The 16,817-nt window shown below is 48.8% G+C and overlaps 1 protein-coding gene across 1 annotated transcript in view; it reads left to right on the forward strand.

Annotated features, from left to right (window-relative positions):
• Positions 1–16,817, forward strand: part of OTOG (otogelin) — a 310,396-nt gene that overhangs the window by 118,276 nt on the left and 175,303 nt on the right. Inside the window, exons 28-29 of the mRNA XM_073605993.1 lie at positions 2,123–2,279; positions 14,208–14,234. Of these exons, the coding sequence (XP_073462094.1) occupies positions 2,123–2,279; positions 14,208–14,234 (184 nt within the window). The remainder of the gene's footprint in view (positions 1–2,122; positions 2,280–14,207; positions 14,235–16,817) is intronic.

The raw sequence follows: 16,817 nt of genomic DNA on the forward strand, positions 1-16,817 counted from the left end.
AACAGTTCCTTTCACTTCCACTACAATCACTTCTTGTAGTTCCTCAGCCCACTGAGCTCCCCGTCTCTCACTAGACCCTCTGATTCACTGACTCTGAATCCCTTGAGCTCCTCCAATCTTCACTGTAGTATCTCCCTCAATCGTCACCTCTGCTCAGCCCCCAGCTTGGTACTCAAGGCTGCTCTGCAAGTGTCACCTCCACTGGTTGGGTCCCTGGCTTGGTACTCAAGGCTGCTCTGCAAGTGTCACCTCCACTGGTTGGGTCCACGGCTTGGTACTCAAGGCTGCTCTGCAAGTGTCACCTCCGCTGGTTGGGTCCCTGGCTTGGTACTCAAGGCTGCGCTGCAAGTGTCACCTCCGCTGGTTGGGTCCCTGGCTTGGTACTCAAGGCTGCTCTGCAAGTGTCACCTCCACTGGTTGGGTCCACGGCTTGGTACTCAAGGCTGCTCTGCAAGTGTCACCTCCACTGGTTGGGTCCCTGGCTTGGTACTCAAGGCTGCTCTGCAAGTGTCACCTCCACTGGTTGGGTCCACGGCTTGGTACTCAAGGCTGCTCTGCAAGTGTCACCTCCGCTGGTTGGGTCCCTGGCTTGGTACTCAAGGCTGCGCTGCAAGTGTCACCTCCGCTGGTTGGGTCCCTGGTTTGGTACTCAAGGCTGCTCTGCAAGTGTCACCTCCGCTGGTTGGGTCCCTGGCTTGGTACTCAAGGCTGCTCTGCAAGTGTCACCTCCACTGGTTGGGTCCACGGCTTGGTACTCAAGGCTGCTCTGCAAGTGTCACCTTCACTGGTTGGGTCCCTGGCTTGGTACTCAAGGCTGCTCTGCAAGTGTCACCTCCGCTGGTTGGGTCCATGGCTTGGTACTCAAGGCTGCTCTGCAAGTGTCACCTCTGCTGGTTGGGTCCCTGGCTTGGTACTCAAGGCTGCTCTGCAAGTGTCACCTCCGCTGGTTGGGTCCATGGCTTGGTACCTGCTGAAGTTTCCTGATTCTTCACCGTCTCTGGTTGGTGAGAATACTGCTCCGGTACTTGCTTCAGTTATTCACTGTGGTCCCTGGTAATAAGGTGGTCGGTCCCTTAGTGGGGACAGCTTCCCTTCTACCTCCAACCACAACAGGTTCTCCGGCCGGCAACTTCTGGTTGGACTGCAACCGCAATCCCAACTCTGTGCCGCTCTCTTACTTCTGGATAGGCCCTCAGACAGCCTGGCAGCCAGATGTCCCCAGGATAGGCCCAATCTCTGGCCTAGCAGCCCGGGGCAGTACGACACACGTCCACCCAGACAGCTGTCCAGGTGGCACAGAACCCCGATCACCTGACCTCACCCAGATATATAGGCTCTCCCAGCAGGCCAAGGGATCCATGAAAACCCCTGCCCATTGGCTGAGATAGTAGCAAAAGAAAACTGACCCAAGCTCTACCGCTGTATAATGTAGTTGGTGTGCAGAGTGGTCGGTGCTCTAGCTAATTGAGTTCACAGAGAATCCATTACAAGTACAAAGACAGCTTCTCCATAGAAAATTTTATTGTAGCATTATAGCAGTAACATCATCCAAAATGCTGACGCGTTTCGGCCTAAGCCTTCATCAAAAGCATAAGCATTGACTGAGATACCCCATATACTCTGACCTTGCATTGCCCTTGTCTTATCTAATGCCACCAAGTGCCCGGCCACCTAGTGGCAACAGAGAAAAGTGCAGCAATTCCAGACTTCGAATGAAATCCATGGATCCCTAACCATGGACCAAGGTAACTACACGTGGCGGGTACATTTAGGAAGCAACCCTAAACATCGGGGGGCTCCAATCATAACATATATCTTGGTTTGTATATTTATTTCTGTTTGTTTTTTCTGGCAAAAAAAGTCATTTTATGTTTTTTTTATGCCGAAGTAAGTTATTTTTGTTTGTTTATATATCATTTATTTATTCTGTATTTATGTAAATATGTTTTTATTATGTTATATGTTTGTTAAGATTTTTAATAAACAAAAATGTACACTGTGTGAGTGGCGGCAGGGTCTTAATAATGATGTCATAGCCCAGAGCTATTTAGCTCCGCCTCCTTCATACACATGAGTTATCGCTCACATCATGTCACCAATGTGCTCCCATCTCACACTACAGGTGGACGTCACGTGGTTTTACTCCAACTGTCTGTCCGATACGTGCGGCTGTAACCGTGGTGGAGACTGCGAGTGTTTCTGTACCAGCGTGTCAGCGTACGCCCACCAGTGCTGCCAGCAGGGAGTCAGCGTGGACTGGAGGTCACCGCGGCTGTGCCGTGAGTATGCTCTGTGCCGTCTGTCAGTCAGTGTGCCCATCAACTCTACCAGAGCGCCACTGTATGGCATCACCATATCCCCACCATATCCCTACCACATATATCAACCATATCTCCCCACCATGTATCCCCACCATATCCCTACCACATATCACAACCATATCTCCCCACCACGTATCCCCACCATATCCCTACCACATATATCAACCATATCTCCCCACCATGTATCCCCACCATATCCCTACCACATATCACAACCATATCTCCCCACCACGTATCCCCACCATATCCCTACCACATATATCAACCATATCTCCCCACCATGTATCCCCACCATATCCATACCATGTATCCCCACCATACCCCTACCACATATATTAACCATATCTCCCCACCATGTATCCCCACCATATCCCTACCACATATCTCCACCATGTATCACCACCATGTATCCCCACCATATCCCTACCACATATATCAACCATATCTCCCCACCATGTATCCCCACCATATCCATACCATGTATCCCCACCATACCCCTACCACATATATTAACCATATCTCCCCACCATGTATCCCCACCATATCCCTACCACATATCCCCACCATGTATCACCACCATGTATCCCCACCATATCCCTACCACATATATCAACCATATCTCCCCACCATGTATCTCCACCATGTCTCCCCACCATGTATCCCCACCATACCCCTACCACATATATCAACCATATCTCCCCACCATGTATCTCCACCATGTCTCCCCACCATGTATCCCCACCATGTATCTCCACCATGTCTCCCCACCATGTATCCCCACCATATCCCTACCACATATCACAACCATGTATCACAAACATGTATCTCCACCATGTATCCCCACCATATCCCTACCACATATCACAACCATATCTCCCCACCACGTATCCCCACCATATCCCTACCACATATATCAACCATATCTCCCCACCATGTATCTCCACCATGTCTCCCCACCATGTATCCCCACCATATCCCTACCACATATCACATCCATGTATCACAAACATGTATCTCCACCATGTATCCCCACCATATCCCTACCACATATATCAACCATATCTCCCCACCATGTATCCCTACCATATCCCTACCACATATCACAACCATATCTCCCCACCATGTATCCCCACCATATCCCTACCACATATATCAACCATATCTCCCCACCATGTATCCCCACCATATCCCTACCACATATCCCCACCATGTATCCCCACCAAGTATCCCCACCATGTATCACAACCATGTATCCCCACCATGTATCCCCTCCATGTATCCCCACCATATCCCTACCACATATCACAACCATATCTCCCCACCATGTATCCCCACCATGTATCCCCTCCATGTATCCCCACCATATCCCTACCACATATCACAACCATATCTCCCCACCATGTATCCCCACCATATCCCTACCACATATATCAACCATATCTCCCCACCATGTATCCCCACCATATCCCTACCACATATAACAACCATATCTCCCCACCATGTATCCCCACCATATCCCTACCACATATCCCCACCATGTATCCCCACCATGTATCCCCACCATGTATCACAACCATGTATCCCCACCATGTATCCCCACCATGTATCCCCACCATGTATCCCTACCACATATATCAACCATATCTCCCCACCATGTATCCCCACCATATCCCTACCACATATCACAACCATATCTCCCCACCATGTATCCCCACCATATCCCTACCACATATCATTCACAACCATGTATCCCCACCATGTATCCCCACCAGATCCCTACCACATATCACAACCATATCTCCCCACCACATATCCCCACCATATCCCTACCACATATCACAACCATATCTCCCCACCACGTATCCCCACCATATCCATACCACATATCCCCACCATGTATCACAACCATGTATCCCCACCATGTATCCCCTCCATGTATCCCCACCATATCCCTACCACATATCACAACCATATCTCCCCACCATGTATCCCCACCATATTCCTACCACATATATCAACCATATCTCCCTACCACGTATCCCCACCATATCCCTACCACATATCCCCACCATGTATCCCCACCATGTATCACAACCATGTATCCCCACCATGTATCCCCTCCATGTATCCCCACCATATCCCTACCACATATCACAACCATATCTCCCCACCATGTATCCCCACCATATCCCTACCACATATATCAACCATATCTCCCCACCATGTATCCCCACCATATCCCTACCACATATCCCCACCATGTATCCCCACCATGTATCCCCACCATGTATCACAACCATGTATCCCCACCATGTATCCCCACCATGTATCCCCACCATATCCCTACCACATATATCAACCATATCTCCCCACCATGTATCCCTACCATACCCCTACCACATATATCAACCATATCTCCCCACCATGTATCTCCACCATGTCTCCCCACCATGTATCCCCACCATATCCCTACCACATATCACAACCATATCTCCCCACCATGTATCCCCACCATATCCCTACCACATATCACAACCATATCTCCCCACCATGTATCCCCACCATATCCCTACCACATATCATTCACAACCATGTATCCCCACCATGTATCCCCACCATATCCCTACCACATATCACAACCATATCTCCCCACCATGTATCCCCACCATATCCCTACCACATATCATTCACAACCATGTATCCCCACCATGTATCCCCACCATATCCCTACCACATATATCAACCATATCTCCCCACCATGTATCCCCACCATATCCCTACCACATATCACAACCATATCTCCCCACCATGTATCCCCACCATATCCCTAAGACATATCATTCACAACTAGGGATGAGCTTCGAGTTCGAGTCGAACTCATGTTCGACTCGAACATTGGCTGTTCGCAAGTTCACCGAACAGCGAACAATTTGGGGTGTTCGCGGCAAATTCGAATGCCGCGGAACACCCTTTAAAAGTCTATAGGAGAAATCAAAAGTGCTAATTTTAAAGGCTTATATGCAAGTTATTGTCATAAAAAGTGTTTGGGGACCCGGGTCCTGCCCCAGGGGACATGGATCAATGCAAAAAAAAGTTTTAAAAACGGCCGTTTTTTCAGGAGCAGTGATTTTAATAATGCTTAAAGTCAATCAATAAAAGTGTAATATCCCTTTAAATTTCGTACCTGGGGGGTGTCTATAGTATGCCTGTAAAGGGGCGCATGTTTCCTGTGTTTAGAACAGTCTGACAGCAAAATGACATTTTGAAGGAAAAAACTAATTTAAAACTACTCGCGGCTATTGCATTGCCGACAATACACATAGAAGTTCATTGATAAAAACGGCATGGGAATTCCCCAAAGGGGAACCTCGAACCAAGATTAAAAAAAAAAAATGACGTGGGAGTCCCCCTAAATTCCATACCAGGCCCTTCAGGTCTGGTATGGATATTAAGGGGAACCCCGGCCAAAATTAAAAAAAAAAAATGACGTGGGGTTCCCCCTAAATTCCATACCAGACCCTTCAGGTCTGGTATGGATTTTAAGGGGAACCCCGCGCCAAAAAAAAAAAAAAAAAACGGCGTGGGGTCCCCCCAAAAATCCATACCAGACCCTTATCCGAGCACGCAACCTGGCAGGCCGCAGGAAAAGAGGGGGGGACGAGAGTGCGGCCCCCCCTCCCTCCTGAACCGTACCAGGCCACATGCCCTCAACATTGGGAGGGTGCTTTGGGGTAGCCCCCCAAAACACCTTGTCCCCATGTTGATGAGGACAAGGGCCTCATCCCCACAACCCTGGCCGGTGGTTGTGGGGGTCTGCGGGCGGAGGGCTTATCGGAATCTGGAAGCCCCCTTTAACAAGGTGACCCCCAGATCCCGGCCCCCCCCCCTGTGTGAAATGGTAAGGGGGTACATAAGTACCCCTACCATTTCACGAAGAAAGTGTCAAAAATGTTAAAAATGACAAGAGACAGTTTTTGACAATTCCTTTATTTAAATGCTTCTTACTTTCTTCTATCTTCCTTCATCTTCTGGTTCTTCTGGTTCTTCTGGCTCTTCTGGTTCTTCCTCCGGCGTTCTCGTCCAGCATCTCCTCCGCGGCGTCTTCTATCTTCTTCTCCTCGGGCCGCTCCGCACCCATGGCATGGGGGGGAGGCTCCCGCTCTTCTCTTCTTCTTTTCTTCTCTTCTTCTCTTCTTCTTTTCTTCTTTTCTTCTCCGGGCCGCTCCGCAATCCATGCTGGCATGGAGGGAGGCTCCCGCTGTGTGACGGCGCTCCTCGTCTGACAGTTCTTAAATAACGGGGGGGGCGGGGCCACCCGGTGACCCCGCCCCCCTCTGACGCACGGTGACTTGACGGGACTTCCCTGTGATGTCACGGGGAATGCCACAGGGAAGTCCCGTCAAGTCACCGTGCGTCAGAGGGGGGCGGGGTCACCGGGTGGCCCCGCCCCCCCGTTATTTAAGAACTGTCAGACGAGGAGCGCCGTCACACAGCGGGAGCCTCCCTCCATGCCAGCATGGATTGCAGAGCGGCCCGGAGAAGAAAATGAAGAAGAGAAGAAGAGAAGAAAAGAAGAAGAGAAGAGCGGGAGCCTCCCCCCCATGCCATGGGTGCGGAGCGGCCCGAGGAGAAGAAGACAGAAGACGCCGCGGAGGAGATGCTGGACGAGAACGCCGGAGGAAGAACCAGAAGAGCCAGAAGAACCAGAAGAACCAGAAGATGAAGGAAGATAGAAGAAAGAAGAAGCATTTAAATAAAGGAATTGTCAAAAACTGTCTCTTGTTATTTTTAACATTTTTGACACTTTCTTCGTGAAATGGTAGGGGTACTTATGTACCCCCTTACCATTTCACACAGGGGGGGGGCCGGGATCTGGGGGTCACCTTGTTAAAGGGGGCTTCCAGATTCCGATAAGCCCCCCGCCCGCAGACCCCCACAACCACCGGCCAGGGTTGTGGGGATGAGGCCCTTGTCCTCATCAACATGGGGACAAGGTGTTTTGGGGGGCTACCCCAAAGCACCCTCCCAATGTTGAGGGCATGTGGCCTGGTACGGTTCAGGAGGGAGGGGGGGCCGCACTCTCGTCCCCCCCTCTTTTCCTGCGGCCTGCCAGGTTGCGTGCTCGGATAAGGGTCTGGTATGGATTTTTGGGGGGACCCCACGCCATTTTTTTTTTTTTTTTGGCGCGGGGTTCCCCTTGAAATCCATACCAGACCTGAAGGGTCTGGTATGGAATTTAGGGGGAACCCCACGTCATTTTTTTTTTTAATTTTGGCCGGGGTTCCCCTTAATATCCATACCAGACCTGAAGGGCCTGGTATGGAATTTAGGAGGACTCCCACGTCATTTTTTTTTTTTAATTTTGGTTCGGGGTTCCCCTTTGGGGAATTCCCATGCCGTTTTTATCAATGAACTTCTATGTGTATTGTCGGCAATGCAATAGCCGCGGGTAGTTTTAAATGAGTTTTTTCCTTCAAAATGTCATTTTGCTGTCAGACTGTTCTAAACACGGGAAACATGCACCCCTTTACAGGCATACTATAGACACCCCCAGGTACGAAATTTAAAGGGATATTACACTTTTATTGTTTGACTTTAAGCATTATTAAAATCACTGCTCCTGAAAAAACGGCCGTTTTTAAAACTTTTTTTTGCATTGATCCATGTCCCCTGGGGCAGGACCCAGGTCCCCAAACACTTTTTATGACAATAACTTTCATATAAGTCTTTAAAATTAGCACTTTTGATTATTCATGTTCGTGTCCCATAGACTTTAACGGTGTTCGCATGTTCGAACGAACTTTTTTCCTGTTCGCATGTTCTGGTGCGAACCGAACAGGGGGGTGTTCGGCTCATCCCTATTCACAACCATGTATCCCCACCATATCCCTACCACATATCATTCACAACCATGTATCCCCACCATATCCCTACCACATATCACAACCATATCTCCCCACCACGTATCCCCACCATATCCCTACCACATATCCCCACCATGTATCACAACCATGTATCCCCACCATGTATCCCCTCCATGTATCCCCACCATATCCCTACCACATATCACAACCATATCTCCCCACCATGTATCCCCACCATATCTCCACCATGTATCCACACCATGTATCCACACCATGTATCACAACCATGTATCCCCACCATGTATCCCCACCATGTATCCCCACCATATCCCTACCACATATCCCCACCATGTATCCTCACCATATCCCTACCACATATCCCCACCATGTATCCCCACCATATCCCTACCACAAATCACAACCATGTATCCCCACCATGTATCCCCACCATATCCCTACCACATATCACAACCATATCTCCCCACCATATCCCTACCACATATCCCCACCATGTATCCCCACCATGTATCACAACCATGTATCACAACCATGTATCCCCACCATGTATCCCCACCATATCCCTACCACATATCATTCACAACCATATCTCCCCACCATGTATCCCCACCATATCCCTACCACATATCACAACCATATCTCCCCACCATGTATCCCCACCATATCCCTACCACATATCATTCACAACCATGTATCCCCACCATGTATCCCCACCATATCCCTACCACATATCACAACCATATCTCCCCACCATGTATCCCCACCATATCCCTACCACATATCACAACCATATCTCCCCACCGTGTATCCCCACCATATCCCTACCACATATCCCCACCATGTATCCCCACCATATCCCTACCACATATCCCTACCATGTATCCCCACCATATCTCTACCACATATCCCCACCATGTATCCCCACCATGTATCCCCACCATATCCCTACCACATATCCCCACCATGTATCCCCACCATGTATCCCCACCATATCCCTACCACGTATCCCCACCATGTATCCCCACCATGTATCCCCACCATGTATCCCCAACATGTATCCCTACCACATATCCCCACCACGTATCCCCACCACGTATCCCCACCATGTATCCCCACCATATCTCTACCACGTATCCCCACCATGTATCCCCACCATATCCCTACTACATATCCCCACCATGTATCCCCACCATATCCCTACCACATATCCCCACCATGTACCCCCACCATGTATCACAACCATGTATCCCCTCCATGTATCCCCACTATATCCCCACCACATATCCCCACCATGTATCCCCACCATGTATCACAACCATGTACCCCCACCATGTATCACAACCATGTATCCCCACCATATCCCTACCACATATCCCCACCATGTACCCCCACCATGTATCACAACCATGTATCCCCACCATGTATCACAACCATGTATCCCCACTATATCCCCACCACATATCCTCACCATGTATCCCCATCATGTACCTCCACCATGTATCCCCACCATATCCCTACCACATATCCCCACCATGTATCCCCACCATGTATCTCCACCATGTATCCCCACCATATCCCTACCACATATCATTCACAACCATATCTCCCCACCATGTATCCCCACCATATCCCCACTATATATCTCCATAATATATCTCCATATCCCCAGTTCCCCACCATGTTCCTCACCATATCCCTCACCATATCTGCCCACCATGTCTCCTCATCATGTCTCCCCACCATGTATCTCCATCATGTATCCACATCATGTATCTTCCTGCAGATTCCAGACATCTCAAGTCTCCCGGAAGTTGCGGGAGACTCCCGCATTCTGTGGCAGCTTCCGCACACCCGCAAGTGCCTCCCGATCTCCCGGGAATGATCGGTGCAGCAGGGATCAGCTGCGATCACCGATCTTCTTTGTATAAATTTTTAGCTGACAGCCGCTTCTCCTTCTCTCCCTCCCGTGGCTGTCAGCTAAAAAGCTATACAGGGAGATCGATGATCACAGCTGATTCCTGCTGCATCGATCATCCCCAGCTGGTCTATGTGCTCCTCCCCCGGCCCCCTCCATATCCTTCTCCTCCCCCATTCTCCTCCGGCCCCCTCCATATCCTTCTCCGCCCCCATTCTCCTCCGGTGTTCTGCCGAATAAGTTCCGCTCGGCGGATAAGTTCCTCACTGTACTGCGCATGCGCAGTACGATCCGGCGGAAATAGCCGAAGCGGAACAGCTGAAAATCAGCTGTACACGGCGCCTGTAAGAGGGCCCCTCGCGGGCTCGCTTCGCTCGCCACGCTTCGGGCACGGCCTCGCTGCGCTCGGCTCTTTTAGATTCCCCCTCTAGGTCCACTTGGATGGTGGGGAAGGAACCTGGACCCAGAGCGCAGGCGCCGTGTACAGCTGATTGAAGCGTTTGAGCTTCGGCTATCTCCGGCGGCTGAGAGTAGTTGGTACTGCGCAGGCGCTGTGCCTGCGCAGTACAGGGGAGGAACTTATCCGCCGAGGGAACTTTCTCGGCAAGACACCGGCCCCCTCCATGTCCTTCTCCGTACCCCATTCTCCTCCGGCCCCCTCCATGTCCTTCTCCATACCCCGTTCTCCTCCGGCCCCCTCCATGTCCTTCTCCGCCCCCATTCTCCTCCGGCCCCCTCCATGTCCTTCTCCGCCCCCATTCTCCTCCGGCCCCCTCCATGTCCTTCTCCATACCCCGTTCTCCTCCGGCCCCCTCCATGTCCTTCTCTGCTCCCGTTCTCCTCCGGCCCCCTCCATGTCCTTCTCCGCCCCCATTCTCCTCCGGCCCCCTCCATGTCCTTCTCCGCCCCCGTTCTCCTCCGGCCCCCTCCATGTCCTTCTCCGCCCCCGTTCTCCTCCGGCCCCCTCCATGTCCTTCTCCGCCCCCGTTCTCCTCCGGCCCCCTCCATGTCCTTCTCCGCCCCCGTTCTCCTCCGGCCCCCTCCATGTCCTTCTCTGCTCCCGTTCTCCTCCGGCCCCCTCCATGTCCTTCTCTGCTCCCGTTCTCCTCCGGCCCCCTCCATGTCCTTCTCCGCCCCCGTTCTCCTCCGGCCCCCTCCATGTCCTTCTCCGCTCCCATTCTCCTCCGGCCCCCTCCATTTTCTTCTCCGCTCCCGTTCTCCTCCGGCCCCCTCCATGTTCTTCTCCGTACCCCGTTCTCCTCCGGCCCCCTCCTCCATGTCCTTCTCCGCCCCGTTCTCCTCCGGCCCCGTTCTCCTCCGGCCCCCTCCATGTCCTTCTCCGCTCCCATTCTTCTCCGGCCCCCTCCATGTCCTTCTCCGTACCCCGTTCTCCTCCGGCCCCCTCCATGTCCTTCTCCGCCCCCGTTCTCCTCCGGCCCCCTCCATGTCCTTCTCCGCCCCCATTCTCCTCCGGCCCCCTCCATGTCCTTCTCCGTACCCCATTCTCCTCCGGCCCCCTCCATGTCCTTCTCCGCCCCCGTTCTCCTCCGGCCCCCTCCATGTCCTTCTCTGCTCCCGTTCTCCTCCGGCCCCCTCCATGTCCTTCTCCGCCCCCATTCTCCTCTGGCCCCCTCCATGTCCTTCTCCGCCCCCGTTCTCCTCCGGCCCCCTCCATGTCCTTCTCTGCTCCCGTTCTCCTCCGGCCCCCTCCATGTCCTTCTCCGCCCCCATTCTCCTCCGGCCCCCTCCATGTCCTTCTCCGCCCCCGTTCTCCTCCGGCCCCCTCCATGTCCTTCTCCGCCCCCGTTCTCCTCCGGCCCCCTCCATGTCCTTCTCCGCCCCCGTTCTCCTCCGGCCCCCTCCATGTCCTTCTCTGCTCCCGTTCTCCTCCGGCCCCCTCCATGTCCTTCTCTGCTCCCGTTCTCCTCCGGCCCCCTCCATGTCCTTCTCCGCCCCCGTTCTCCTCCGGCCCCCTCCATGTCCTTCTCCGCTCCCATTCTCCTCCGGCCCCCTCCATTTTCTTCTCCGCTCCCGTTCTCCTCCGGCCCCCTCCATGTTCTTCTCCGTACCCCGTTCTCCTCCGGCCCCCTCCTCCATGTCCTTCTCCGCCCCGTTCTCCTCCGGCCCCGTTCTCCTCCGGCCCCCTCCATGTCCTTCTCCGCTCCCATTCTCCTCCGGCCCCCTCCATGTCCTTCTCCGTACCCCGTTCTCCTCCGGCCCCCTCCATGTCCTTCTCCGCCCCCGTTCTCCTCCGGCCCCCTCCATGTCCTTCTCCGCCCCCATTCTCCTCCGGCCCCCTCCATGTCCTTCTCCGCCCCCATTCTCCTCCGGCCCCCTCCATGTCCTTCTCCGCCCCCGTTCTCCTCCGGCCCCCTCCATGTCCTTCTCTGCTCCCGTTCTCCTCCGGCCCCCTCCATGTCCTTCTCCGCCCCCATTCTCCTCCGGCCCCCTCCATGTCCTTCTCCGCCCCCGTTCTCCTCCGGCCCCCTCCATGTCCTTCTCCGCTCCCATTCTCCTCCGGCCCCCTCCATGTCCTTCTCCGCCCCCATTCTCCTCCGGCCCCCTCCATGTCCTTCTCCGCTCCCGTTCTCCTCCGGCCCCCTCCATGTCCTTCTCTGCTCCCGTTCTCCTCCGGCCCCCTCCATGTCCTTCTCCGCTCCCGTTCTCCTCCGGCCCCCTCCATGTCCTTCTCCGCTCCCGTTCTCCTCCGGCCCCCTCCATGTCCTTCTCCGTACCCCATTCTCCTCCGGCCCCCTCCATGTCCTTCTCCGCTCCCGTTCTCCTCCGGCCCCCTCCATGTTCTTCTCCGTACCCCATTCTCCTCCGGCCCCCTCCATGTCCTTCTCCGCCCCGTTCTTCTCCGGCCCCCTCCATGTCCTTCTCTGCTCCCATTCTCCTCCGGCCCCCTCCATGTCCTTCTCCGCCCCCGTTCTCCTCCGGCCCCCTCCATGTCCTTCTCCGCCCCCGTTCTCCTCCGGCCCCCTCCATGTCCTTCTCTGCTCCCATTCTCCTCCGGCCCCCTCCATGTCCTTCTCCGCCCCCGTTCTCCTCCGGCCCCCTCCATGTCCTTCTCCGCCCCCGTTCTCCTCCGGCCCCCTCCATGTCCTTCTCTGCTCCCGTTCTCCTCCGGCCCCCTCCATGTCCTTCTCTGCTCCCGTTCTCCTCCGGCCCCCTCCATGTCCTTCTCCGCCCCCGTTCTCCTCCGGCCCCCTCCATGTCCTTCTCTGCTCCCATTCTCCTCCGGCCCCCTCCATGTCCTTCTCCGTACCCCGTTCTCCTCCGCCCCCGTTCTACTCCGGCCCCCTCCATGTCCTTCTCCGTACTCCGTTCTCCTCCGCCCCCGTTCTCCTCCGGCCCCGTTCTCCTCCGGCCCCCTCCATGTCCTTCTCCGTACCCCGTTCTCCTCCGCCCCCGTTCTCCTCCGGCCCCCTCCATGTCCTTCTCCATACCCCCCCTTGTTCTCCACATCCGGCTCCCCTCCTTTCCTCTCCCGCCGGCTGTGGAGGATCTAGTAATAGGACACAGTGAGTGAGATCTCTCCGGTGTCCTGTGATAACTGAGCGGAGTAATCTGTGTGGAGAGGAGCCTCTGTCTCCTGTTAATTTATCTGTAGTACCGAGAAAGGGACTGGGGAATCTGTGTCCTCAGTCCCGTTGTCTGTCTCAAAGGGGAGATGTCAGGGGTCTGTTTAGACCCCTGACATCTCACCAAAGCCCCCAAAAAATATTTTTTAAAAATTGTAAAAAAATGATAAAAAAATGAAAAAGTGTAAAAAAATAAAATAAAACTACTGCCCCAACCCCCTCCCCACAAAAAGCATTGTGAAAAAAAATTAAAAACAAATTAAATTGTAAAAAAAATCAATTATTAAAAATTAAAAAAAACTACTGACACCGTCCACATACCCCCCACCCCCTTCCCTAGAAGCACTGCGAAAAAATATTGAAAAAGTGATTTAAAAAATATTTTGCCGTGGGGGTTGGGGGGGGGGGTTGGGCGTTTGCAGGCGCAAAGCACCACCTCCCTGAAATGAGTTTCTGCAGGTTGGGATGTCTGAGATTCTGATCTTCTGTGTTTTCTCTTCCTCAGCCTATGACTGCGAGTTCTACAACAAAGGTGAGCGCTGACATGATCCGTATTCTCCGTTCTCTAAACCCTGTACCACGCTCCGCTATATGTTGGTGATTTATACTTTCTCTTCTCATGTTCTGTGCTGTTCTTCAATCTTCCACATGGGGGCAGCATTGTTCAGTGGAGGAGGCTGAGAACAGCCTGGACAGATGTGTCCCCCTGGAGCCCCCTACAGTACAATGTATATCATGTATATAAAATAGATATCATGTATATACTGTGTGTGTATATAATAGATATCATGTATATACTGTGTGTGTATATAATAGATATCATGTATATACTGTGTGTATATAGAATAGATATCATGTATATACTGTGTGTATATATAATAGATATCATGTATATACTGTGTGTATATAATAGATATCATGTATATACTGTGTGTATATATAATAGATATCATGTATATACTGTGTGTGTATATAATAGATATCATGTATATACTGTGTGTATATATAATAGATATCATGTATATACTGTGTGTGTATATAATAGATATCATGTATATACTGTGTGTATATATATATAATAGATATCATGTATATACTGTGTGTGTATATAATAGATATCATGTATATACTGTGTGTATATAATAGATATCATGTATATACTGTGTGTATATAATAGATATCATGTATATACTGTGTGTATATATAATAGATATCATGTATATACTGTGTGTATATAATAGATATCATGTATATACTGTGTGTATATATAATAGATATCATGTATATACTGTGTGTATATAATAGATATCATGTATATACTGTGTGTATATATAATAGATATCATGTATATACTGTGTGTATATAGAATAGATATCATGTATATACTGTGTGTATATAGAATAGATATCATGTATATACTGTGTGTGTATATAATAGATATCATGTATATACTGTGTGTGTATATAATAGATATCATGTATATACTGTGTGTGTATATAATAGATATCATGTATATACTGTGTGTGTATATAATAGATATCATGTATATACTGTGTGTATATATAATAGATATCATGTATATACTGTGTGTATATATAATAGATATCATGTATATACTGTGTGTGTATATAATAGATATCATGTATATACTGTGTGTATATATATATAATAGATATCATGTATATACTGTGTGTATATATAATAGATATCATGTATATACTGTGTGTGTATATAATAGATATCATGTATATACTGTGTGTATATATATAATAGATATCATGTATATACTGTGTGTGTATATAATAGATATCATGTATATACTGTGTGTATATATAATAGATATCATGTATATACTGTGTGTATATATATATAATAGATATCATGTATATACTGTGTGTGTATATAATAGATATCATGTATATACTGTGTGTATATATAATAGATATCATGTATATACTGTGTATATATATAATAGATATCATGTATATACTGTGTGTGTATATATAATAGATATCATGTATATACTGTGTGTATATATAATAGATATCATGTATATACTGTGTGTATATTAATAGATATCATGTATATACTGTGTGTATATATATATAATAGATATCATGTATATACTGTGTGTATATATAATAGATATCATGTATATACTGTGTGTGTATATAATAGATATCATGTATATACTGTGTGTATATATATATAATAGATATCATGTATATACTGTGTGTGTATATAATAGATATCATGTATATACTGTGTGTATATATATATAATAGATATCATGTATATACTGTGTGTGTATATAATAGATATCATGTATATACTGTGTGTATATATAATAGATATCATGTATATACTGTGTGTATATATATATAATAGATATCATGTATATACTGTGTGTGTATATAATAGATATCATGTATATACTGTGTGTATATATAATAGATATCATGTATATACTGTGTATATATATAATAGATATCATGTATATACTGTGTGTGTATATATAATAGATATCATGTATATACTGTGTGTGTATATAATAGATATCATGTATATACTGTGTGTATATATATATAATAGATATCATGTATATACTGTGTGTGTATATAATAGATATCATGTATATACTGTGTGTATATATATATAATAGATATCATGTATATACTGTGTGTATATATAATAGATATCATGTATATACTGTGTGTATATATATATAATAGATATCATGTATATACTGTGTGTGTATATAATAGATATCATGTATATACTGTGTGTATATATATATAATAGATATCATGTATATACTGTGTGTATATATAATAGATATCATGTATATACTGTGTGTATATATAATAGATATCATGTATATACTGTGTGTGTATATAATAGATATCATGTATATACTGTGTGTATATATATATAATAGATATCATGTATATACTGTGTGTATATATAATAGATATCATGTATATACTGTGTGTGTATATAATAGATATCATGTATATACTGTGTGTGTATATATAATAGATATCATGTATATACTGTGTGTGTATATAATAGATATCATGTATATACTGTGTGTGTATAATAGATATCATGTATA

This window comes from Aquarana catesbeiana, linkage group LG11, assembly GCF_042186555.1.
Source record: "Aquarana catesbeiana isolate 2022-GZ linkage group LG11, ASM4218655v1, whole genome shotgun sequence".
In the NCBI taxonomy this organism is placed as follows: domain Eukaryota; kingdom Metazoa; phylum Chordata; class Amphibia; order Anura; family Ranidae; genus Aquarana; species Aquarana catesbeiana.